General features: G+C 37.4%; 3 protein-coding genes across 3 annotated transcripts in view; 2 read left to right on the top strand and 1 right to left on the bottom strand.

The window, feature by feature from the left end:
- The window catches only part of pphln1 (periphilin 1), a 28019-nt gene extending 18025 nt beyond the window's left edge, over window positions 1-9994 (bottom strand). Inside the window, exons 1-8 of the mRNA XM_065284976.2 lie at window positions 9831-9994; window positions 9369-9421; window positions 9124-9188; window positions 8792-9001; window positions 8640-8707; window positions 2430-2564; window positions 2178-2353; window positions 1538-1567 (exon numbers count right to left, since the gene is read on the bottom strand). Of these exons, the coding sequence (XP_065141048.2) occupies window positions 1538-1567; window positions 2178-2353; window positions 2430-2564; window positions 8640-8707; window positions 8792-9001; window positions 9124-9188; window position 9369 (685 nt within the window). The 5' untranslated portion in view covers window positions 9370-9421; window positions 9831-9994. The remainder of the gene's footprint in view (window positions 1-1537; window positions 1568-2177; window positions 2354-2429; window positions 2565-8639; window positions 8708-8791; window positions 9002-9123; window positions 9189-9368; window positions 9422-9830) is intronic.
- A 190-nt stretch (window positions 9995-10184) lies between these two features.
- On the top strand, window positions 10185-14291 carry zcrb1 (zinc finger CCHC-type and RNA binding motif 1). The gene is made up of 8 exons (XM_065289801.2): window positions 10185-10335; window positions 10431-10529; window positions 10668-10696; window positions 10793-10904; window positions 11001-11108; window positions 11188-11297; window positions 11448-11520; window positions 12114-14291. The coding sequence occupies exons 2-8, from the start codon at window positions 10446-10448 to the stop codon at window positions 12249-12251; spliced, it is 654 nt and encodes a 217-aa protein (XP_065145873.1). The 5' UTR covers window positions 10185-10335; window positions 10431-10445; the 3' UTR covers window positions 12252-14291.
- Window positions 14292-14945: 654 nt separating this feature from the next.
- yaf2 (YY1 associated factor 2) lies at window positions 14946-27116 on the top strand. Its single transcript, XM_065289803.1, has 4 exons — window positions 14946-15104; window positions 15377-15502; window positions 25749-25901; window positions 25982-27116. The coding sequence occupies exons 1-4, from the start codon at window positions 15079-15081 to the stop codon at window positions 26223-26225; spliced, it is 549 nt and encodes a 182-aa protein (XP_065145875.1). The 5' UTR covers window positions 14946-15078; the 3' UTR covers window positions 26226-27116.
- Window positions 27117-27151: the final 35 nt, after the last annotated feature.

Here is a 27151-nt window from a genome sequence, read left to right as displayed (position 1 = left end):
CAATACGAATGGCTCGCATGAAAAACTTTTAATGTGAAAGCTGCCTTGCAAAGGTACCCGAACCCAAAACTGTGGCTCGGTTCATGTGAAAGCACTTCGGAGTTGGGTGCGCACTTGTCCAGGAAGCCAAGTAACCTGCGATGTGATTTAGCCAATGACGTCGACCGTTTCTTTCCATAAAGCACCATTACCATATCAACGGATGATATTCACACTCCGAAAAACAAGCGTGCAGCTTTCGCTCTCTCTCTGTTATGCAAAATAGCACAAAAATATTAAAAAGTCGAGTTGTGATTTACATCCTTTTGCATGTGTGAAACCAGACCACACTGTGGGAATACTCACACTCGGGCAAAAGGTCTTCTTGGGTACAAAAATATGTACCCGACACAAAATGACCAGAATCACTTTTTACCCGAACCAGACGTGCATAAATATTTTTTTAAAAGAAAGACCCAACCTGATAAAAAACCAAGAAAATTAGACCCGAGGCTGACCCAGCTGCAATTTTTTAACCCGACTGGACATGAATGTAAACGACACTGACTTGTGTGCAGTCTGCAGCAACGCATGCACCAGTCAGACAGAAAGAAACCCTTGTAGCCTCTCAACCAATTTGGCTCGCTGCTCCATTAATTTTCCTTTGGTATCTGACGACGACACCAAGCTAACTGCTAAAATATGCATTTAAAATTTATTGACCAGTCTGGCTCAACAGAAATTAACCAACCGCCATCCAAACGATGTCGCAAGCGCTCTTAGCAAACAGAGGAGGGGTTGGAAAAGGGCTTGATGCACACACGCGAGATAGTTCAGGTCTTCTCGGGTGCATTCGGCAACAACGCATTTATTTTTAATCACCCAAAACCCAAGCCACTAATATCAGGGTTTCCCACAGCACTTTTCAGTTCGGGCGGCCCACCTAAGCTGGGATACCCTACCACCTTAACTAGGTCGTCCAAAAAAAAAATTCCACCAAACGCCACATGGCCGAAATGAGAGAAAGACATGGTCCGTCACTGTCTGAAGGATAACTAGCCTGTTGATAAAACATTTAATTCATTAATAATCTAGTATGTGTTCATTTTCTGTCATAGTTTCTTCAAAATTGAGTTTAATTTGAGTGTTTTAAATAAAAATATTTTTATTATGACGCATACTTTGATTGCCACGCCCCCGGCCCGCCCACCTGCACAACCCTACCACCTTAACTAACACATTTTCTGCCTGAATATTATACCCGACCCGTGTCCGAGGCACACGTGAAACTTTTAGACCTGAACCTGCTCGAGTCTCAAGTTAGACCTCTGGTTTTCGGATCCAAGTGGAGCTCCGACCACAGCAAACAAGCCCAATGTAAACCAACCTCAGAGGTAGTCAAAAACGCATTCGACCGGATTGTGTTAAGGCCACTTACTTATCTAATGTGTGATGTCTTGAGCACAATGTTTTCACATCGTACCTGACTTCTAGCTCGATCCCAGTGTTCAGTGCAGTGTTATGTTTATAAAAAAAATCGTACTCTAGAGTTACTTACCTAGAGCTCGGCCTGGACCGTACGGCTCCTCTGAAAGACAGGAAAACATTTTTGTAAATAACACAAGAGTGCTTCATGCATTTCTTTCATTAGCATTCAATGTAAGAACCTATGACCTCATTCTGCTTTTAGTTATTTCAGAGCAGAGCAATATGGAAACGCTCGCTTGGGGTACACGTGCATCCAATATCGGATGCATCATTCTGGCCTTTATTACAGGCTATCTCATTATGGTAACAAAAAACAGGGAAATGTACGCAGATGGGAGCCTTTATGAGGATAGGATTCGAGTGACATCATCAGTGTTGTCATCATTTGGGCACTGTCGACTTTCAAGCTTGCTGGCTCAAATTAAACATGTCGGATGTTTATCTCATTTATGTAAAGAATAAAGCTTTGAAGTCTTTCCTCTCCACAGCTGGGCATATTAAAAGGCGGAAATTAGTCCAAATTTATTCCAACAAGGCAATCGATCAATCAATCAGGCTTCCAAAGATAATAAACAGTACATTTGAGGACACTACACTGCACTGTCTACAATCAGTTTGTGTGCAAGATACCACCAATGAGATTTTACCAAACAAAAGCTTACATACATAAAAAACAAGCATTTGACAGATGCCACAGAGACTGAACATACTTTTCGCTGGCTGGGGCGGGAAGGTGTGCGCTTTGGCACGCTCTGGCGAGTAGCTGCGGCTGCTGATGCTGGACCCCGACCGGCTGTGGGGTGAAGGTGGGACGTCGCGACGGGCCGGAGAACGATCACGTACTGGGGGGAAAGGAGCCTTTCGCCTCACGGGGTCTCGTTCCTCACTGTAAAGGATATACAAGGCTCTCTAGTATCTGTTTTTGGCAGAAGGGCATTTCAAATCATTGGCTGAATACAAACCTCCGGTCCAAGTTCATGATGGCCTGCATAAGGTTGTCTTCTCCAGCCTCAGGGACCAATGCGGATAAAGTCCTGGGTGCAGGGTAGGAACCCTGGGCCCGAGGGTTTGGGGGAGGACCTGGTCGATTGGCCGGCCTGAAGAATATTTTAAAATATATATTTTTCCACAACATCAATTCCACAAGTCATGGAAATGTTTCGGCAACCCGAGGTCCTTTGTCGGCTTTCCTGGCTTGCCTGTCCCGTTCCCCTCTCCCTGTACTTTCCTGTCCTCTCCTAAACTACTATCTGTGAAATACAGGCAAAAATGTACCCAAAAATAACTAATTACCGGAAAACATAAACAGTTCCAGATAATGGTAGTCTTTGCAAGTTATACATGGGCACCCTTGTATTCAGGGATCCACTATTTGTCCACTACGCTCTCTAAAAAGAGACAGCCGACGACTTTGATGACCTGTAGGTTCAGACGCTGCGTGCATTGAGTCAACAGTGACTGACCTCCGGACTGCGAAGGTCACTTTGGACGTCTGCTCCCCGGCTTAACAAGGCAACACGATGCCCTAATTTCACTCCTCCAGTACACACCTCCAAATAAATTTCCGTTGCTCAAAGGCAGACAGACGAGGTGAATTTGTGAGACAGCTTTTTGCACATTTCTCATCCCTCGCTCGGAGCAGAGAGCAGCAGATCACACGCACTTCTTCATGTTGTCTTTACACCTCAGCTTCTAGACAAATACTTGACTTAGAGATGACAGAAAGCGGCATTCACAGCTAATCTAACTTATGTAACGTGAAATATTCGCTTTATGAAGTAATACGAGGCACAATTATATCTTAACGTGTCACTGTTTAAACGTTCACGTGTTTCGGTTTCACGGATGCGCAAGTGTCGCGTTAAAAGTCACGTTAAAAGTGAGTGTCGCATGTGATGTGGCTGTCTGTCTGTAAATACAAAAGGAGAAGTAGTTCGCCTTTATTTGCAAACTGTGTTAAAAACAACCAAGTAAGCCTCTTTAAAATGCTTGTTTTACTCTTGCTTTGTTTTAAACAAAGTTAAAAGGAAAATAAAAATTACTCTTCCAAAAAGGATTATTATTATTTTTTTGTTTGTTTCTTTTTATACTTACATTTAAAAAATATGTGAGTCTTAAGAAAATTTTACCTGTCTAGGTGGGTCCTGGATTGAAAAAGTTTGGGAAACCCTGGCTTCCAACAGCTCTTTTTAACCAAACAGTAATCATTATTATTTTTCATATTTTAAAATAAACACAGTATCATTATTATCTTTCACATTTTACAAAATAATTTTAATAATATTAACTCTTTCCCCGCCGTTGACGAGTTAACTCGACAATTAAGAGAAAACACTTCCCTACCATTGACGAGTTTTTCAGGCATTCCGTATTTCCGCTATTATCCACCAGGTGGCTTATAACTTTCCCGGAAGGAACCCCTTAAGACAAACAGTTCAAATTCTGTGTATGTTTTGATCATCACTCTGAATCTGATCTCTATCAAAAGTCCTTCACATGCAATTATCTCAGCTTTTTGCTCAAAATTTGGTATTTTCTTAAGAAACCTTCCGATATAAATGAATGTAAATTTAAAAATTTGTTGTTTGAAGCAGATTGTCTGATCTTTCATTTGATATATTGTATGTTTATATATTTAAAGAAGAACATTTCTGGACAGCATTAAACTTTTGTGAAAAAAAAAATGCTGCAGCTGTCTGGCATTTTTTTATGCTCCTGGAGAAAGAGTTAAAAAACATTTTTAAAGAGATTGCCGCAATTAATATTTTGTCTCTAGTAAATTCTATAGTTTTCTGATTAGTTGGCATTCGAATCTTGATCTTCATTTAAAAACGAAAATATTGTGATTAAATTTTTTTCCGGAATCGTGCAGCCCTAACCCACACGGCTCCAAGGGGTTAATAAAAGCATTTTGCGGGTAATCGATGCGATATTGTAAGAAAAATATCCAGATATTAAACTTTATAAACTATAATAACTAGCTTTCGTAACGACTCAATCTTGGACTATTTTTCTTACAATATCGTATCGATTACCCGCAAAAGACCTTTATTAACCCCTTGGAGCTGTGTGGATTAGGGCTGCACGATTCTGGGAAAAATGTAAATCACAATCTTTAAGTTTTTAAATGAACATCACGATTCTTCCACAATTCCAATGCCAACTAACTATTAGTTTGATGCACTTTTTGGGGGTTTAAAGTCAGAAGTTGTTCCCTGATCCCAGTTTTCTACCATTATAAAGTTTGGAAGAGCAAGGACATTTACTAAACTAGCTTCAAATGTGCTCATTTGAAAGATGATGGACCTATCTATAGGGGTGTAACAATTAACCGTGCAAATGCGCGTTTTCTCAATGAATGAATTTGAATGAATTACGGTGAAATTCAGGGGGGCGCCAGGGGGCGCTCTCATGCAGAAACTCCCTTTGTGCCACACAAGAAGTATAATTGCAAACACTATTCCAGGAAATGTCTACACAGGAATATTTATACACTGTTCTTCAAATTGTTTCAGGTATTTTCATGATAATAAAGAATATTTTGAATGATTTTGCTTAACGAGTGTTGCTTTTTTAAATGCACGTTATAAACGACTCAGACTCATAATGATTTTAGATTGATAAAGACTTCCTACTGACCAAATGCCGTAGTACACGCACAAGCTGTGCATAAAACAAAGAATCGCAGCCTTGCGATTCAGAATCGATTTCAGACAGGCATTTTTAATGGGACCGCGATTGAATCGCGATTGAATCGTTACATCCCTACCTATCTATCTCGAATTGCTTGAGGGTGAGTAAATCAGGGAGTAATGTTGATATTCGGTTGGAGTATCCCTTTAAGATAGGGGCACGGCACAAAAGACCGATTTTGATTTCATCATGTCTTTCGCAATTTAAAAAGCTTAAAAACTCTGATCCCGATGACAGAGAGGAGATCTCAGAGGAGACCCTCATAAACTGCTCTCCATACTGGGCTCAGCTTCATTTAAGGATCATGCCAGAGGCTTCACATCCTGCTTGTAAAGTGCAACTCAATATAAACTGCACAAAGAGCAAAATGAGCCTTGTAAAAAGTCGCAATGCTGCTTAGCGGAGCAGCACCGTCGTCCACCCGCAAACCAAGACATTCATTAACACACATCTGTTCTAGCGGCAGTAAAACCCCCTTCGGTTTACTCTGCTCCCCCCGACCGGCGTGCCTGCCGGGGCCCGGGCTGATTACGTGCCACTTATACGGCCCGCTGCGCAGGACGTAAAAAAATCAGAGGCACCTGGTCCGAGTGACCCTGGCATGAACCCCAGTCAGGTTCCTATCTCACAAACACACAGGACAATGTGTCCGCACACACTGACCTCGCAAAACTTTAATGACCCTCACATCTGTTTGAAGTGCAGGTGACCCTGTCTGCCCCGGACCAACAGAGCAAATTACCACATGTCTGTCTTTACTGCCAATATGAAGTCAGGGTATTAGCCAAAGCCAAAAAAAGGTTAACCTCTCACTTCCAATCATAGCAGATTAAAGCACTGAAAAGGTCAAAAACCAGGTAAATTTGTAAAGCATTCTTGACATTCACGATCACAGTAATTAGCCAAAAAATGCCATAACGGACTATATAAAAGAAAAAAGACATTTTAACACTAAAAGTAGCATGATAAATACATAAGTGTGCTCTTATGACTGATTACAACAGTGCCACCAAGTGGTTAGACCTCGCTGTGTATTTAAAGGGACACTCTACTTTTTTGAAAATATACTTATTTTCCAGCTCCCCTAGAGTTAAATATTTAATTTTTACCATTTTGGAATCCATTCAGCTGATCTCCGGGTCTGGCGTTAGCACTTTTAGCATAACTTAGCATAATTCATTGAATCTGATTAGACCATTAGCATCGCGCTAAAAAATAACCAAAGAGTTTCAATATTTTTCCTATTTAAAACTTGACTCTTCTCTAGTTACATTGTGTACTAAGACCGACTGAAAACTGAAAGTTGCGATTTTCTAGGCGAAATGGCTATACAAAGTCCACAAAGTAAAAAGTGATTCTGATTCCAATAAAAGAAAGAGTTTTGTACGTCATGAATCCAATTAGGAAAACTATGTCATCATCACCATATAAAACATTTAAATGATTTAGTGATGCACTAACACAACATCAACACAAGGTTCATTTTGTAGTCGTCCATCCCTTTCATGAACAGTGCAAAAACCCCTGGCATTATTCCTCCACTCATCCCGTTGGCAGAGTAACTGGGTCTTTCCATTAGAGCTAAACCAAAAAAAATCCAGACGGAGAATGTTGGACAATTCAGAGTTTGATTTATGCTCCTTATTAAGAAACTTTGCTTGCTTTTTGGTCTCCTGCAAACACAACACAGCTGAAGGGAAAGTGGACAGCTTTCAAAAGGAACACTTCTGCCATCTGCTGGAGAAATTACCTTCATGTAACACGGCATTCCTAGACCATCTCTGCATACCAATTTGCATACTTTCAGTACTAAATAGTAGTCAAAATTGGATTAAGTTTGTCCAATCTCTTTAACTGCACTCAAATGAGACGCTGGACCACAAAACCAATCATTTGAAATGTATACATCATCTGAAAACCTAGATAAATAAGCTTTACATTGATGTATGGTTTCACAGTATTGGTCATCCAATCCTGCTCCTGGAGGGCCGTTGTCTATATAAACACTGTACATTGAAGAAATCGCATTTAAAGTTTTGATATATGGACGGTAGGAAATGTACAAACTATATCTATGCAACATGATCTTTACATAACATCCTAATGATTTTTGGCATTAAACATAATAATTTTGACCTATACAATGTATTGTTGGCTATTGCTAAAAATATACCCGTGCAACTTAAAACTGGTTTTGTGGTCCAGGGTCACAGATGTCTATACTTTCCTGTACCAAAAAAAGTACATAATTTTAGGGTATACTATAAGTAGGCAAACTGGGTTGCAGGCCATGTTTAGGCCCGGTCTCTATCAGAGAAGCATTTTTGCATTTTAACATAAAAGTCTAAGTTGTAAAAATGTAATTCATGCTCTGTGAGTTACACACAAAATATTTTCTTTTGTCTCTTTCCTCCAAAATCATAGAAATATACACCTTTTTATTTAAGGCAAGTTGCTGAAAATATATTATATATTAAAGGAATATTCCATTTTCTTAAAAGAAAAATCCAGATAATTTACTCACCACCATGTCATCCAAAATGTTGATGTCTTTCTTTGTTCAGTCGAGAAGAAATTATGTTTTTTGAGGAAAACATTGCAGGATTTTCTCATTTTAATGGACTTTAATAGAGCCCAACATTTAATACTTAACTCAACACTTAACAGTTTTTTTCAACGGAGTTTCAAAGGACTATAAACGATCCCAAACGAGGCATAAGGGTCTTATCTAGCAAAACGATTGTCATTTTTGACAATAAAAATAACAAATATACACTTTTAAAGCACAACTTCTCGTCTAAATCCGGTCCAGCGCGACCTAACGTAAATGTGTAGTGACGTAGGGAGGTCACGTGTTACATATATAAAACGCACATTTGCGGACCATTGTAAACAATAAACTGACACAAAGATATTAATTCGTATCATTCCACATACAACAACGTAGGAACGGTCCTCGTTTTCAACACTGGGGCGGAGTTTCGCGTTCGTCCTCTGTGACCTCTTGACGTCATGACGTATTGCGTGGGGTCACGTTGGCGCATCACGACCGGATTTAAACGAGAAGTTGTGCTTTGAAAGTGTATATTTGTTATTTTTATTGTCAAAAATGACAATCGTTTTGCTAGATAAGACCCTTATGCCTCGTTTGGGATCATTTAGAGTCCTTTGAAACTCCGTTGAAAAAACTGTTAAGTGTTGAGTTAAGAATTAAATGTTGGGCTCTATTAAAGTCCATTAAAATTACAAAAATCCTGCAATGTTTTCCTCAAAAAACATAATTTCTTCTCGACTGAACAAAGAAAGACATCAACATTTTGGATGACATGGTGGTGAGTAAATTATCTGGATTTTTCTTTTAAGAAAATGGAATATTCCTTTAAGATTTTGTTCTTTCTGTTTCTTTTCTTTCTTCCGTTCATGCATGTTATGAATGAATTAAATGAATAAAGATTGTATATCATATATAATATACCAACCTAAAGTCCACTTGGCGGCCAGCATGTGGTTCATCCCTCGGTCCTCTGAAGTATGAAAAATCCTCCTGCTAATTTACAAGAATGCAAATTATAGCTTTACAATTGCAGTGTGAGTTTGTAAGCTTTCTCCATGTCTGACCTTCGATGCTTACCCTTCGAGCAGGTGGACCGCCCCTGTGTTCATTCGGAAAAGAGTGATGGCCGTCTCCATGGTAACCCCTTTGATCTTCTCTGTGGTAGTTACGAGGGGCACCATTTGGGTAAAACCGAGGGCCGTCATATTCGAAACCCCGACTGTACTCTTCGTCCGGCCGTCCAAAGGGAGGTCTCCTTTCTCCAGGAGCCCCTCTTGGATACGGACCCTTAAACGGATGGAAAAATGCACTGGTTATTGCAGGCAAAAATCATGACATCAGAAAATCTTAAAAATTGTCAGCTTAAAGCAGAAACATCTACAGCACAGCCATAAAGCATAAATATTTACCCCTCTTTCTAAAGCAAGCCGTTCCTCATATACACCTCTGATGTTTCTGTCTCCCCTAAATGCCACTGAGAGAAAAACATACAAGGCACATTAGCATCAAATTTGACCCATTTACAAAAGGTTAACTTCATCTTAGATAATCATTGCTATTTCATCATCATTATATATTCAAGAAAAATGTGATATGAGGGTTTAATAGAAATTAAATATCAAGTTTTAATAGAATCTCACAGTAAATAACTTACTTTTTGTATTTCAGAATTTTTAAAGTATTTCTTCAGCTGTATGATGTTGTTACCTGACAAGGGGATACATGAAGAGAAATTAGACAAATACATTTACATGCATGCATTTACCAGACTTTTATTCAAATTTACTTCTACTGCATTTAAGATAAACATTTTGTGTAGCAATATATGGTCAGTATATAAGTAAAAACAGATGCACTTATGTAGAAACCTTGGCAGATTGCAACAGCGGATATTTCGTATTGTTAAGTTTAAATGCAAAACACATTCAACAGGGAACAACCTCAATGTACATTTTCTTGTCTTATGTGAGATTTTTTTTTATATATAGATGTATTCTTTCATTTAAATTGTTCATAATAAATGGTTTCAATTAATTCAAACACCGCAATACCGTTTTCCACCGGCACATACCGAAGACGCATGCATAACTGAAAGCCCAAACAAGCCTTTACATACCGTTCACATCCTTTGCTTGACATATCTCCTGTCAAAGTAACATAAATGTGTAATTCTTAGCCAATTCACTTATTTAAAGTATTAATTTTAAGCTAAAATCGTAAAACACGCTCAGCTCGTTTTCTAAACAAAACGCCACTACCAAAAACTAAACACTTCCGGATTCTGAACAATTCAGGTTATCAAAATACAATTTGTTTAGTATATACGTGTGTTAATAAAAATATTGTTAAATTTAAATGTAAGACATTACCTAATGTAAATGTAACTTTTAAAAAATATGAGTGTTTACCCTTTAATTTATATAAATGATTAGGTTTGTTTAATGCGGAAGGACTCTTATTTTGAAAGCAGTAGCTGTATGGTTTCCGGGTCGCGCTTCCCTTACGTTTTGAATCGGATTTACACATTTAAAATGTTTATTGTGCTTAGTTATGACGTGCTAGGTCCACTTATTGCTCATATCTTTAAAATGCTTTAAAATCAGTAAGAGTCCGCCGGTCTGGTAAGTTTGATATGCGTTTTATATGTGTATTTGTTTAGTTGTAAGCGTATTTGTATGAGGTACAGTAGATGCAATACATGTATTGTCTTTTACAGATATAAGGAATAACAATGAGTGGAGGTTTAGCACCCAGCAAAAGCACTGTTTATGTGTCTAATATCCCATTCTCCTTGACAAACAACGATCTGCACAAGGTGTCCTGTTGCATGTGATGCTCAAACGCTATGTTGACCAAATTATAAATGATCAATCTGTCAAGCATTGACTGCAATATCGTATGCACTACATTTACAAGTATTAATTTTAATGTGTGTCTTTCTATTTCCCTAAAGCTATGCTCTAAATATGGCAAGGTGGTCAAGTAAGTGTGCTTTAATAGACTTTACAGATTGTTTTGCATTATGTTTGTGTCAAGAGTATATCTGTGGCTTGATCATAATTATGGTATTTTCTGAAGGGTGACTGTCGTGAAAGACAAGCAGACACGTATGAGTAAAGGAGTAGCATTTGTGTTGTTCCTGGACAGAGAGTCTGCTCATAATTGTACCCGGTCACTAAACAACAAACAGGTATTATGTTTTACCATAGTATACTATTCAGACTTTAAGATTTACTATTTATAAAAACATGGTGATTGTGTTTGACTGCTCGCGTAAATCTTTCAGTTGTTTGGGAGAACAGTAAAAGCAAGCATTGCTATTGACAATGGCAGAGCTACAGAATTTATCAGGAAGAGAAACTATACAGACAAATCTAAGTGTTATGAATGTGGGGTAAGTTTTTATATATTTATAATCCATTTTTTTGAGGTTACTATACACACTTCTATATCATATTATTTACCTCCCTTAGGATGAAGGGCACTTGAGTTACGCGTGCCCTAAAAATTTACTTGGAGAGCGAGAACCACCACCTAAAAAAGAAAAGAAAAAGAAGAAAAAAGCCCAGCAGCCTGAGGAAGTGTAAGTGTTAAATAAGTGTATGTAATAACATCATAGTTGCATCATAATTATTTATTTAAGTCCCTACTGTATGTACTTAATATTACTTTATCCTTCAGATATATTTAATTGTATTATATTTATTTATTTATTTATGTTTGTTCCCTTTAGAGAGCCTGAGGAGAGTGAGGAGGAAGGAGAGGATCCAGCGCTGGACAGTTTAAGTCAAGCAATCGCTTTCCAGGTCAGTGAGTGTGTTAAGCATTAATGCTCTGTGTCGATTCGTGTGTTATCAATAAGGTCATTTCATCCACCACTTTCAATAGCATGCAGTTCTGATACAAAAAAAATTGTGTCTATATAATTAAAAACACTACAAGCATAACAGACAAGCATAATTCTGAAATCTGTTTTGCGTTTCAAAGCTAAATTTGTGTAAACTGTTAATTGAATAACTATCCACAACCTTTATTAAACAACTCATTGTTATGTGTAAACAGACATAGGTTTACTATCATTAGATAGCAACTATGCAGACATGGACTCTTAAAAGGACAGCGCTACTAAATATTATATATTATCATTTGAATATATATCAGGCAATTATGGTCTAAGACCACTTTAACATTAAAAAACATTTTTTTTTTATTGTATCGGTCAATAGCAGATATAGCCATTATAAATAATGCATCCTTACATCCCTAACCTTTTTATGACCACATAAGATGATTATTTTGTAGTGGCTTAAAAATACTTTGCAGTTAAGTCATCATACAGGATTGTTTCCAATGAAGTAGTTTCAAAGGAAAATATAAAGTTTTTTCCTACCGTTATCAGCAAGCTCGCATTGAGGAGGAGAGGAGAGTGAAACAGGTCACAGAGGAGGCGTCTGAAGCATCGACATCAGAGAACACCCACAAACCAAGGATCAAAAAGAGCGCCTACTTCAGTGATGAGGAGGAGCTGAGCGACTGACTCATACCTTTATGTTCTCGAATCCTTCTTACCTATTAAATGGATCATATAGTGATATAAATTTCTAATTTTTTGTTGAAGAAAGCATTTATATTCAGGTTAAGAGAAGGTTATCTTAATCTGATATGGTGATTGTCATAAATGCAATATATTTAGATAGTGAGGTATGAATCCTGCCGAGTACAACTTTACACTTTCTATCATGTAAATTAAGCTTTGTTTTGTGTTTTGTTGACACATTTTTTTTATAATGCTTAGAAAACTTTGAAATAAAAACTGTTTTAAATAAAACTTTGTCATCTTATCATCCTGTCCTTAGCTTTGAGGCATTAACGGGATAGTTCATCCAACAATTTTCTGCTAAAAACGAATGAAGATATTTTGAAAAATGTTAATAACCAAACAGATCTGGGGCACCATTCACTTCCATAATATTCTTTTTTTCTACATTTACAAGTATTAATTTAAATGTGTCTTTCTATTTCCCTAAAATGAATATATTTTGAAAAATGTTAATAACCAAACAGATCTGGGGCACCATTCACTTCCATAGTATTCTTTCTATTTCCCTATAATGAAGATATTTTGAAAAATGTTAATAACCAAACAGATCTGGGGCACCATTCACTTCATAGTCTTCTTTTTTTACATTTACAAGTATTAATTGTGTGTCTTTCTATTTCGCTAAAATAAAGATATTTTGAAAAATGTTAATAACCAAACAGATCTGGGGCACCATTCACTTCCATATTATTCTTTTTTTCTACATTTACAAGTATTAATTTAAATGTGTGTCTTTCTATTTCCCTAAAATGAAGATATTTTGAATAATGTTAATAACCAAACAGATCTGGGGCACCATTCACTTCATAGTCTTCTTTTTGTACATTTACAAGTATTAATTGTGTGTCTTTCGATTTCCCTAAAATGAAGATATTTTGAAAAATGTTTATAATCAAACAGATCTGGGGCACCATTCACTTCCATAGTATTATTTTTTCCCTTCATTTACAAGTATTGACTTAAATGTGTGTCTTTCTATTTCCCTAAAATAAAGATATTTTGAAAAATGTTAATAACCAAACAGATCTGGGGCACCATTCGCTTCCATATTATTCTTTTTTTCTACATTTACAAGTATTAATTTAAATGTGTGTCTTTCTATTTCCCTACAATGAAGATATTTTGAAGAATGTTACTAACCATACAGATCTGGGGCACCATTCACTTCCATATTATTCTTTTTTCTACATTTGCAAGTATTAATTTAAATGTGTGTCTTTCTATTTCCCTAAAATGAAGATATTTTGAAAAATGTTAATAACCAAACAGATCTGGGGCACCATTCACTTCCATAGTATTCTTTTTTTCTACATTTACAAGTATTAATTTAAATGTGTGTCTTCTATTTCCCTAAAATGAAGATATTTTGAAAAATGTTAATAACCAAACAGATCTGGGGCACCATTCGCTTCCATATTATTCTTTTTTTCTACATTTACAAGTATTAATTTAAATGTGTGTCTTTCTATTTCCCTAAAATGACGATATTTTGAAAAATGTTAATAACCAAACAGATCTGGGGCACCATTCACTTCCATATTATTCTTTTTTCTACATTTGCAAGTATTAATTTAAATGTGTGTCTTTCTATTTCCCTAAAATGAAGATATTTTGAAAAATGTTAATAACCAAACAGATCTGGGGCACCATTCACTTACATGGTATTCTTTTTTCTTAGTATGGAAGTGAATGGGGCTCATGAACGGTTTGGTTACAAACATTTCTCAAAATATCTTCCATCGTGTTCATAAAAAAAATTAATACAGGTTTGTAACAACATGAGAGTGAGTAAATGATGACAGAATTTTTTTTTGTGAACTTTCCCTTTAAAGCTTGCATTCTAAAGGCTATTGTTTCACATACTGATCAAAAAATGACAAAGGCACTTCATAAGTGTTTATACACGTTTTGAAAACAAGATTATTCTTTTTTCCCTACACGACTAGGAAGCCTGACCAAACATGGCCAATGTACACAGGAAATGTTCAATAAAAAAAACTTTAACAAGTGTTTAATAAGTGTGTTCTTGTTTTAAAATGGAAATAAATTGTTCAATCTTTGCCATTAAGAGCTCATACGGTATGATTTTCCAGTCAGCTCTGCTCAGTCAACTAGACCTAAATTCTCACACTCAATTAAAAATGTGGAAATAAATGTTGGTTATATTAATGCTGAAGGGGGCGTTTCTATTTGTAAATGTCTTAAAGGGATAGTTCACACAAAAATGATTTACTCTCATGTTGTACAAACCTGTATAAATTTCTTTATTCTGATAAACCCGAAGGAAAATATTTTGAGGAATGTTCGTAAGCCCCATTCACTTCCATAGTATTCTTTAACCTACTAAAGAAGTGAATGGGGCTCACGACAGTTTGGTTACAAACGTTCCTCAAAATATCCTCCTTCGTGTTTATCAGGACAAATAAATCTATAAAGGTTTGTAACAACATGAGAGTCATTTTTGGGTGAACTATCCCTTTAAGGTCATTTAGGAGGGGGGAAATTACCCAATCCTCAGTGACTGACCTGAGTGGACCTCTGAGAAAGCACTAAGCACGACTCGTTTATGAAAACCCTACGGCCCCGAAACCCCTTTTAGAAAATAAACGAGCGCCGGATTGGCGGAGCCCGGTCACATGACCGCAGCCGCCGCGCTGTAGTTTCAACGACAGCTGCCTGCCTGGGAGAACAGAGAGAGCGCGCATCGCGACTGAAGCGCGAGAGGCGGCCGTGCCTTCAACGCTTCGCGTAAACTTTCCACAGCATGGGAGACAAGAGAAGTCCTACAAGGTAAAAACAAACCGAGAAAGCCGTCCATACGGAGATAAAACCGATAAAAAGAGACTATTAGGCTGAGTGTGTGCGTGAATGAGAAAGACGCAACAGAGTGGCCACCATGGCGGACTGTATGTTTAACGAACTAAAGTATCATCAAAGCAATGAAAAAGCGCTCCCGCCGGGCGGGAATCGTGACTTTGTACGCGGATAAGACTAGATGAGTGTGTCGGAGATTCCTACAGTTCGAGGTGTGATGTTCACTCTGTTTGTTTTGCTTTTTGAAGGCCGAAGCGGCAAGCGAAGCCCTCCTCCGACGACGGCTACTGGGACTGCAGCGTGTGCACGTTCAAGAACAGCGCCGAAGCGTTCAAATGCATGATGTGCGATGTCAGGAAAGGAACGTCAACGCGGTGAGTACATCGCATTATGTTTGCTTGGGAAAACAGGACTCAAAACGCATAGAAAGCATTCAACTAGCTCTAGATCGTTGCGTTCGCGGAGCGTAGGTCGTAGGTTCGAATCCCAGGGAACGCACATACGGATACAAATGAAGCTTAGGAATGTCTCACGTGACTGTAATGTCCAAAATACTACGTAAGAACATATAATGTATAATTTGTACGTTTATGCTTGTATTATTCTGATTATGACTAAACGTATTCCATTAAAGGTGCCAAAGAATGCACTGAAATAATGTTAAATTGTATGTGGCTTTATTAAGTTTAAAAATGATCTAGAGATGGTTTACATGTCGATTTACAACCATAGGATTTGCTTTTAGAACGAAATGGTCCATTATTAACTTATTTGAAAGGGTTGTGAATAATAATGTTGAGCTCTGCTCTTATTGGCTGTTTCACAAAGCAGCTCCCTTCAGTAGCTCTGCGTGTAAACAGAACCGTATGTTTGAGCCTGTATCAAAAAATGGAATTTTGAGGAATAATTAATTGTTCGCAAAAGGACGTTTTTTGAGTTTTTTTCAGTATGAACCTGCAAAACGTAACTGTAACGTAAACATTAGAACTTCAGCCTAAACGTTAGCATATAGCATTAACTAGCAACTTTGTTTTTAGCATTGTAAAAACATTGTGCGTATTTTAATGTGTAATTTATGTTGGGGTGTACATCTCGACTGTAATGTCAAAGTTGGTGTTATGTGAAGATTGGCCCGTTTTCCTCCGGTCTTTTGCATGCTAGCAGGTTTACATAAGAATAGGGAAACAATCACGACTGAGGCTCATGATATGTCATTACCTCGTATTATTTATCTATGCTGAGGTAAATGCAGTTTTACATTCTACGGCACCTTTAATTTTTGTATGTCATGCAATGCACTGCGAGTCGCTTTGGTTAAAAGCGCATACATAAGTAATGTATATAAATCAATGCATTGCAAAATGATCTCACTGTGGGCTTAAAAATCAGCACTGATTCGATTTTCAGAAGTCAAATGGAGGTTTAAATGAGCCATTGCACACAGATTCATTATTGTTCAGTTAAACGTCCATTTGCCGTACTCATTTACCGTAATCTCCAAGTTGTGGGGCCAGCGATTTTATAGTCTTGATTATTTGCAATCAAAAAGCAATTGCGGCTTTACAATTAGCATTGGGTAATGCCTTTCCCATGTTTTCTAAATGCATCAATCCCATGGCAGTGACCCAGGAGAGCGCTAATGACCCCATCAGAAAAGGAACATTTAATGGGCTTGTATTTTCTCACCTTCAACTTCTCTATCATAATAATCCACTCTTACCAATTCCGCGTTAGCAATCGTCTACCTCCCTTATGTCATTAAGATAAGATCAAGACAGGAAGTAAACATTTCTATTATTATTATTATGAAACGAAAAGAAACAGATTAAGATGATGATGGACCTTGGCTCTCGATAGCACCAGATAATTATCGCTTTTTTCACGATGCAAGCTAAATTATCATTGAGCGCTCGAATCGTAAGTCCCAGTTGCTAAATTAAGGTATCATAACAGAGCCAACAAATGTTCATTTTCATTGCAAAACCGTGTGCAAGGAAGGCGGGTGTTTTTACGTGGGGGTGGGGAGCTGTCACTCGTCCAGGTCAACACAGCAGCTGGCGTCCAGACAGCCTGAACTCATTTGCATTCAACGGCTTAATCAAGAACCCTGTCATCAAAAGAGGCATCATGCGCGTGCACACATGGACACCCGTGTCCATAAATAAAAGCATGATTGCACATCTGCCCTCTTTTAATGCCTCTGAGACAGACACAAATGATGGTTTTAATGATGATGTCCCCTTGACTGTGATAGTTATGGGACATTAATTTACAAGTGACTGCTTTTTAAATGCATGCATGCATCCTCAAAGCTAAATGCAAATTCATTTTTGTTACACTTTTTCTACTTGATTGACGCTGAAAGACTCGTACTTCTGCTTTATGCTACATTTACAAAGCATTTGTTTGTGTAGAGGCAAAGATCGTGACTTATTTCTGCTTTCGTACGTTATTCTCCTAAACAGCCAACTATAAGGGTATTAAAGAGCACCTATTTCATTGCTAAAAACAATGTTATTTTCTGTATTTGGTATAATACAATGTGTTTGCATGGTCAATAGTTAAAAAACACATTATTTTCAACATACCGTACATTTTTGTAGCTCCAGATTTCATTCTTTTCCTGAAACGCACAGTTTTGAAAAACTCTATGTCCCTGATTGGCCAGCTAATCTGTGTGTTGTGATTGGCCTGAAAACCTCTGACGTCAGCCGGAAATGTGACGCTCCTTACCATGTTTGAAAGATTCGGTTGCTAACAGGAGTTAACTTACAGGCTGTGAGTCCGAAGTGGTAGGAATTATGATAATGTCGGTCTTTACTACATCACCAATTCCAGGAAGTAAACTGTTGCCTACAATCCGTAGAAAAGAGATTTACATTGGAGACGATAACTCGTGTCATTGTTTACTTTGGGGTTTGTACCTTTTGCATATCGTTAACGTACTATTACACACTTACACACCAAAGGAAACTTAAAAATGTGAATTGGACAATAGGTGCTCTTTAAAGAAAGGGGTTTACATTTAGATTAGTAATCGAATCTAATCTATAAAAATCGATAATAAAATTCGTTGTCTGTGATGTCACATGCTCCCACACCACCGTCGACAGCGCGGACACATTTATTGTTGTTGGGTTTTTTCATAAAAAAATATACATTTTTTGACATTTAAAAATGTTTTACTATTTAAAATTATTTTTTAAAGTCTTAAAATATCAAAACGATTATATAAGTAAAACTCTGTAGTAGTGTTTGCACTTTTAAAAGTACACTTTTACACATGCATACCCTAATTTAGTGCCTTGATACTATAATAAGTGAAAAAATTTACGTAAATGTTTGTTTTTAGCCGATTAGTCGATCAAACGGAAAAAACAGTCGATTAATCGATTATGAAAAGTATCATTATTTGCAGCCCTGATTTAAATTGTGGTTGCAACCACTGGATAGTGGATGAGTCTTTGATATGGCTATGATTTAGCACCCAATGTATGCATGGCAGCGAATGATACAAGTGTAAATTTAGAGCACATTTGTTGGCTGTTTCATCAAATACGTCATTCGGATAGGGCGTGTAGCTTTTTTAAGCATTTACGTATGAATAAATACTATATTTTTTCAGTCGAACCCAGCTTGAGATTAGCGATACAAGCTCCCGACCAAATGATCACTTTAGTGTTGCTTCAGCATTGGCTCTATTTGCTCGTGTTCGAAAAGAGTGATTTGTTTACCTGGTTGTTCCCTCATGCTGACAGACTGACAGTTAATTGATGAAGCTTCAGCTCCTCATGTGAACCCGACCCCAAACTAGCCAGCAAACATCTAATTTCAGCATACTGACACTGTTTGCCCTCGGGCGAAAAGAGTCATTCTGCAGGAGAGAATATTACACCATTCAATTGCAACAAGCACGGACACAAACCCCCTTTTAGACCAGGCCAGATTTTACTCAAGGCCTCTCCCGATGACAGATTGAGCAAAGGAAAGCCACAATATGTTTTGTTTCGCCAGACGAGCATGTGAGTTTTATTTGACTTGACAGTTATGTATGTCTGTGTTGTCATAACAAATTTAAGGCAGTCAGTTATAATTTGTTGACTTAACCTGTGAGCTCTACTGGGGTATCGCTGAGAGGTTCAAACCCATCATCCTTCATGGTCGTCAGTGTCGGAGAGGTGATGATGACACGTGAATTATTTCGATTGTGAATGATTAGTAAACAAAGGACAAAGTCGTTGGTATAATTGTTCTTTATGGTCAAATGCGCGTATAGTTGCGAAAAACATGGCGACACATGAGACATGTTTATGTTGCTCGAACAACTAGTTGACTAACCAGTCTTAAAGAATCCCCTGTATTATTTGACTAGTTTTGGGTTTACTTACCCCTGGGGAATGCATTTCTTAGCCAGTGTTCGCATAAGACGAATTCTTGTTTGGAAAAATTGTTCAAATGAGCACCACAGATTGTAGGGGTCTCAAGACATGCTTTTAAAGGGTACCCCGACTATAAACACATGTATGGAGTAATAAATTAACACTGGAATTGGCTATATGAATGTGAAATTAAAAACCGTACAAATATCATAGTTTTAATAAACTTTGAAAGTCTTTTCACTCGGAGGCCATTTTTTACATCACAATCAAAACGCAATATATTAACGCTACAGCGAGGTAAGCATGGTAAACAAATTTTCAATGAGTAGATTATAAATAATGTGGTCTTGACACTTGCATGCCATAAAAACACAAGAACATCGCCCTCTTCTGTTCAGCCATTTCAATATGAACCGAAAAGTAACATAAATAATGAAAAATACAGAAAACATTCAAATGAAAGATGATCAAAATAAAGAAGACTATTTGAAGCTTTGTTCATACTCGCACTTTGGTCCGCAACGCGAGCCTTCACTCATCTCGCACACGTCTCAATAAACGGACGAGGCGTTAATAGTTGACATGCTCGCTGTTGCACTTTTCTTTGAAACGACAGGGGGCGACGCAAGCAATCGAGTCAAAAACAATCACAAAGAAGAGGATAGAAGTCGTTCACTGTATAAATATAAGAACATGAATAAAATGCTAATCTTAAATATGTCTTTATTAAACATTATCATTTCATTAAAGTTTTACTGAACAAACAGTACAGAAATCTCAAGGTTTATATTTTATTCTTCATCCAGTGTATATAAGCCAGTAGTTCTTAATCATACGTAAAGAAGTTGTTTTTATTGGTAAGGTTTCCAGACTTTAAGAGTGTCAGATAAATAGTTTATGCAATGTTGTGCATGAATTGATAAAAGAGATACGTCTCACAGGCTTGCCTGTTCGGCCAGAATCGCCTCAAGGTCGGTCATTTTCAGATGCAGAGCCGTGCTCGCATCTACAAAAATTGCCGTACCCAATGCGCACGACCGCACACTCCCAGTTGACGTAATTTTTGCCGCGCGCACCATAATAAATTCAAAGATGTTTTACCTTGCACAGCATGCCATCAGTATCCCAATTGAAGCACCACTTCTATAAAATATATATAAAAAATATAAACAGAAATTAACTAGTCGACCATTATGACCTATCACATTGTGCGGTTTAAAGGAAGGCAAAGCAGCGTGTGAAATTCACTTTAATTGCATGTTTGCAGAATTCCCAAGTGCAGCACTGCGATCGCTCATCTCTTTGCCCAAAAAGGCGAAACTAATGCAGTCTGAGAAAGCCTTCCCGGCATGCCTTTGCTAAATTAACCCAAAGGCACATAAAAAGGCCACCTTAAGGAGTAATTACAAGAGTCTGTTATTATTCAGTAGACACATTTTTGCATAAACTTTGCTATTTCTGTGTGTACTATTAGAAACAAGTGACCTCATTTCGATTCAGAAACCGTTCTGGGCCCTTGATGAAAGCAGAAGGGACCTGGAAACTAAAGCCAGAGGGATGCAATGCAGAACTGCAGTGCTGGATTTTAAGAGAAGGTAGCGGAAAAGCAAAAGCTTGGAAAAACGGGCAGAAATCAGTATGGAAGGGAGATCTGGGACGGTGGGAGGCAAAGGGCCATCTGTCAAACGAGGGGCTTGGCAGTGGAGCGATGGAAGGAGCAGTATGGAGACTGCATGTTCACACAGTGTAGCGCATTAATCATGATGTCCCCTCCCATCATTTAAACCCATGAGTACACAACTCTTCCCAGTACAGTCATTACACCATTTTACAAACATGCACATATGAACACATCTAAGAGACTCTTGGCTGGGGTGAAAGAGTAATGTGGGAAAGCTGAGAACTTCTGTAACAGAAATGGTCTTTGTAGACATCTTGAGATGCATGTGATTGATTGTAAATGAGATAAAAGCTGACATTGACTTGTTTTACAAATTACAGTATAGCGTGGCCTTATAAAACACTCTTAGGAGGACGGTTAAAGTTATTAAGCACCATCCCCCTGCTAGAAAAAAGTCCCTGATATGTATTTTGAAGTTAAATATTAATATATAATATAGTGACAGACAGATATTTGGCAAAAAAAGTATTGCCATCGGCCGATAAATCTTTATAATCGACCAAATAATCTTTCTGTTCCTAAAGATTTATCATCCGATTATAAAGATGTTGATAGGCCGATATATCGGCTAAAATTTGCCAAAACTTTTAACGGCATCGGCCGATAAATCTTTATAATCGGCCGATAAATCTTTCTGTTCCTAAAGATTTATTATCCTATTATAAAGATGTTGATAGGCCGATATATCGTCCACAAGAATGTATCCTCATCGGCCGATAAATCTTTATAATCGACCAATTAATCTTTCTGTTCCTAAAGATTTATTATCCGATTATAAAGATGTTGATAGACCGATATATCGCCCGCAAAAATGTAGCCTCATCGGCCGATAAATCTTTCTGTTTCTAAAGATTTATCATCAGATTATAAAGATAGTGATGGACCGATATAGCAGCCGATATTTGGCAAAAATTTATTGCCATCGGCTGATAAATCTTTATAATCGACCAATAAATCTTTCTGTTCCAAAAGATTTATTATCCGATTATAAAGATGTTGATAGACCGATATATCGCCCGCCAAAATGTAGCCTCATCAGCCGATAAATCTTTATAATCGACCAATTAATCTTTCTGTTCCTAAAGATTTATCATCCGATTATAAAGATAGTGATAGACTGATATAGCAGACGATATTTGGGGAAAAATGTATTGCCATCTGCCACAAAAATCTTTCTGTTCCTAAAGATTTATTATCCGATTATAAAGATGTTGATAGACCGATATATCGACCGGTAAAAAAAATTATCCTCATCGGCCGATAAATCTTTATAAACGACCAATTAATCTTTCTGTTCCTAAAGATTTATCATCCGATTATAAAGATAGTGATAAAACAATATAGCAGACGATATTTGGCAAAAAAAAAAAATATTGCCATCGGCCAATAAATCTTTCTGTTCCTAAAGATTTATTATCCGATTATAAAGATGTTGATAGACCGGTATATCGGCCACAAAAATGTATCCTCATCGGCCAATAAATCTTTTATAATCAACCAACTAATCTTTCTGTTCCTAAAGATTTATCATCCGATTATAAAGATAGTGATAGACCGATATAGCAGCCGATATTTGACAAAAATGTATTGCCATCGGCCGATATATTATAAAGATGTTATGGGGTGGTGATGGCGCAGTGGATAAGACGAATGTATTGCCATCTGCCAATAAATCTTTTTGTTCCTAAGTTTGTTGTTCTTAATTAAAATGTATGTAATTAAAACCGTAAAACCAAAGTCTGACAGTCAAATTGCCAATGATTATTTACTTTTTAATGTGACGTTACGTCTTTTTCAGACAGTACTGTGAGGTATTGGATTCATTGTACATGCATATGTCTTTGTAAATATTTTTCAAGTACTTAAAATGGGTATATTTATATATTATGCATAACAAATATTTATTGAGCATCACCAATTTTCTGTTTGTCTCTCATTTACTATTATTACATTTGTGTTATATTGGCCAAATTGCTTTCTTAATATTGCATCAGCCATTAAAAACCCCATATCGGTTGACCAATAGTATAATAACAACATGACTGTAATTGACCATTCTCCCAAGCAAATCTTTCCTACATTGCTCCGTTAGATGTGTGCTTTGTATTTATCTGCTGTCTTTGTTCTCACATAACGTAATGTAATATCAATGTTTCATGACCATTTATATATATTTATTTGTAAGTAGCCATATAATAAGTAGGGTAATGTACAGTCACCGACCACCTGTACATTATCTCTTACTTATAGCGCAAAGTTGCAATGGCAGAAATAATAGCTAGGATTATACAGAGCTTAGTCGCAACATGTGAGCAAGTAGTTTCACAAAATCTCTTTCTCCCTATTAAAGGGGCTTGAGAAATCAGCAGGATTAGCATTAATGTTATTTTTCCAGCAGAGAGGAAATGTATTACAAAAATCATTGATTGATTTTCTCTGAACAGCAGCAAGCATGATGGGTGTTAGGCATCAACAACCGGCTGCGGGGTTTTGACATGCAAAAGGCCAACATCTAATAATGAGAGTTTTCACTTGGGCTTAGGATCAATGCTAATGACCGGTTCTTGGCTGCTTTACTTTAAGGCTGTTGATGCCCTAATTTCACAATGTGTAACTTCATTAGCTATTCCCAAAGCTTCCAAGGGTAATGGATGAAAACATAAACGTTGCACCAGCACTATAGATACTGGGAAGCTATTCGTCAAATCAGAGTGTTTGCGTGTCGCCAAAGCAGAGAGCAGCAATGGAAAAAATATAGTTTTGGATGCGTTAGATGCTTTGTAACTAGACTTTTGGGTGGGTTACTGTACTATATACTTTTACCTGATTATGATGGTACTACAGAGTATCAATTTGCATTAAATCAAGCTGTGCCAAATTTCGATACCAGAGAACGCATCTGGGTGCCAAAAATAGTTTAAAAACAATATAAACAATAACCAGGCCCATTTTATTTTGTTGCTATTTTTTGTGGTGGGGCCAGTGAAATATTGGCAGGGCAAGTTAATATTTTTACTAGGGATTTTTGTAGCCGACACAGAGTACAGATTTGTTGTCTTCATGATCAGCCGAAACCAATGCCCGATATAGCGTATATGAAGTAATACCACAGATGTTGCTTGGTAACATATATTATGTTATTACTGTGTCAACATATATTTTTTATGCTATTTTAAAGACTCACACTTTTTAAGACCAATGAGATTGGACCCACTCAAATTTTCTCTAATGTTGCACATATGTCTGCTTACTTAACTCTTTCCCCGCCATTGATGAGTTTTCTCGTCAAATAAGAGAAAACATTTCCCTGCTAATGATGCTTTCCTCATGAGTTTTTACGGTAATATGTAATTCCGCTATTACATATTCCGCGTTTTATTTGTTTGAAAGCAGAGGGTCTGTTCTTTCATTTGATATATTTGTGTGTTAATATATGTATAGGAAGGCATTTTGTGAAACTTTAGTGAAAATCTCAAAAAATGCTGACAGGCAACTTAAAAAAAATTAAGGCACTATTTTTTTCCAATAGCCAGTCCTTCCAGAAAAACGTGGAGGTTTTTTTTGTGATTGTTGCGGGCAAAAATCATTGATCTTGCGGCACGTTTTCTTATAAAATGCGATGGAATATGTGGGATATTTATGCAATTTTATGCCATGAAATAGCGGGACCTTGCCAAAATTGCATGAACTTGCAAAAACTGTGTGAACTTGCAAAAACTGTTTGCAGCTTTTGATTGATGCGAAAGTGCGGCGTATTTAAAAAATGCGGCCCCCGCGGATTATGTGGACTTTGGCTCATTATGCATTGAATAATGCGATCGCATAATCGCGTTTTTCTGGAGGGACTGAAAAACGAATGAATTGAATGAACACATTAAATTAACTTATTAATAACAATATTAATCTACTTATACAAAAACTTTGAAACTTTAGTCGTTTCAGTTTTCGGCCAAGTGCATCCAGAATTTTCAGTTTCGGCCCAGATTTTTTTTTTTGGTGCATCACTATTAGAAAGGAAACCCTATCAACAACATATTAACATATTACTAACCTGTAACTGTTCCTGTTCAGTGGTGGAGTATTGCATTAGCAGCGTAAAAGGTTGCGGGTTCAATCCCAGGGAACACATGCTGAAAAATGTATTAGTTGCTCTGGATAAAAGCGTCTACCAAATATAAAGTAAACCAATTAAGCAACAAAATGCGGAAAACCACCCATAATGCAGAAGCATTTGTCATTGAACAAACCCTGAGCAACAGGAATAGTGATGTTCCCCCTAGCAAGCGACACAGACAATCGGTTTGCATTTTTAAACAATAAGCTAATAGTTCTGCATTGATACTCTTTGAATTCCCAGTGTTTGCGTCTTCCTGCTGTTGAGAGGAAAAGCAACCAGTTTCTCAGCACATTCTTGTCGCATTACTCTATGCAGGCAAGATTTCTCAACCCGCTTCCAAGCTCGCCTGTTTTAACTTGCTCTTTCCCACATAGTCCTTTCTCACATCTCGCTTTCTCGCCTCTCATTCTTGCCTATTTTTCTCTCATCATTTTTCTCCACAGGAAGCCTCGTCCCGTTTCCCAGCTGGTAGCCCAGCAAGTCCCACAGCAGTTTGCTTCACCCACACAGCCCAAGAAAGAAAAAAAGGAAAGGACTGAGAAAGACAAGAACGAGAAGGAGCCGATGCTGAAAAAGAATAGCCACAAGAAAATGAGGTGATGAGGTGTATCTGTATAATTTTAAGAACTTTAACGCAGGATCACTCCGTCTAATCTGATTCCTCTCCGCCCCACAGGCCCAGGTTAAAAAATGTGGACCGGAGCAGCGCTCAGCATCTGGAAGTGACAGTGGGAGATCTGACGGTTATCATAACAGACTTTAAGGAGAAAACAAAACCCTCCTCCAGTTCTTCCTCTATCGCGACATCTGGAGACCACCACAGCCAGAGCGGATCCAACTCGGATAACACGGAAAAGGAGATCTCCAGATCTTCATCCCCACGAGGAGAAGGCTCCTCGATCAACGGGGAGTCTCACTAGGAAACCTAGGATTATGAACGCTACTTCCAGTGTCCTGCGCTCAATATATACATTTTATCCTGGACAGACACAGGAGCGAATTTATGTATGCCAAGACTTACGAAGACACAGACTTAACCCAGCAATATAAGCCATTTCTCACTACTACCACAATAATACATGAGATTTCCCAGGATACGGGTTGGCGAAATTGTAGATTTTGTAAGAAACTTTGATGATTACTGAACAAATAGAAGAAATCAATTGAAAATTTTTAATTTCTGTATAGCACCGACATAATGTATTAGTATTACGAATCAGATTAGTGTTGTTTGTTTGGATTTAGACATTGACGCGCGGCCTTCTCTTTACTTTTGTGGCATAGTTTTGTAATTTACATCCCAAGAATTAGGCTTGAAGCTGAAAAGGTTTTTGTGTTTAAATGTGTCGAATTAACTGGAACGTTTTTGCGAATGAATTTCCTTCGGCATTAATGCCGTTTCCGTTGCAGCGGTTGCATATTGTAACTTTAATATTCATTATAAGGCGAAGGTTAAGCCGCCTAATAATAACTGTGACCGAAACGAAACTTCCTTTATTGATTGTTTTTAGCACCAGCTGGTACTTGGTATGGTTTTAAGCAAAGTTTGATTATCTGTTTTTGTTCATTTCATATTTTCGTCACTTTTCACGGTAGATCGCATCACGTGTGCGGCTAGTTGTTCTACCAGCATTGATTTGTGTTCAAATGTCTTGATATAATTCTGTTCATTCTAAAAAAAAAAATTACATTTATGACTAAAATTGTAAAATGTATTTGTAAGATGTTGACTCATTGCCTTTATGACGAACGGTGGTATATAAATATATTGCAGTATAGGAAATATCTCTTAATAAAATTTAAGGTTTAGACCCCCGTTGTCAACGAAACAAATTCATTTCAGGGG

The sequence above is a fragment of the Paramisgurnus dabryanus genome, chromosome 1 (assembly GCF_030506205.2).
Source record: "Paramisgurnus dabryanus chromosome 1, PD_genome_1.1, whole genome shotgun sequence".
NCBI lineage: Eukaryota > Metazoa > Chordata > Actinopteri > Cypriniformes > Cobitidae > Paramisgurnus > Paramisgurnus dabryanus.
Note: the sequence above shows the minus strand (reverse complement) of the source record. Positions and strands in the feature narration are given on the sequence as shown.

Bases quoted from the DNA above. Each gene is read 5' to 3' on its own strand.
- zcrb1 (XM_065289801.2), top strand. From the start codon at position 10,446: ATGAGTGGAGGTTTAGCACCCAGCAAAAGCACTGTTTATGTGTCTAAT. The intron at 10,905-11,000 runs GTATTATGTTTT...TAAATCTTTCAG, and splicing joins GGTCACTAAACAACAAACAG to TTGTTTGGGAGAACAGTAAA. The intron at 11,298-11,447 runs GTAAGTGTTAAA...TGTTCCCTTTAG, and splicing joins GCCCAGCAGCCTGAGGAAGT to AGAGCCTGAGGAGAGTGAGG.
- yaf2 (XM_065289803.1), top strand. From the start codon at position 15,079: ATGGGAGACAAGAGAAGTCCTACAAG. The intron at 15,105-15,376 runs GTAAAAACAAAC...TGCTTTTTGAAG, and splicing joins GACAAGAGAAGTCCTACAAG to GCCGAAGCGGCAAGCGAAGC. The intron at 15,503-25,748 runs GTGAGTACATCG...TTTTCTCCACAG, and splicing joins AGGAAAGGAACGTCAACGCG to GAAGCCTCGTCCCGTTTCCC.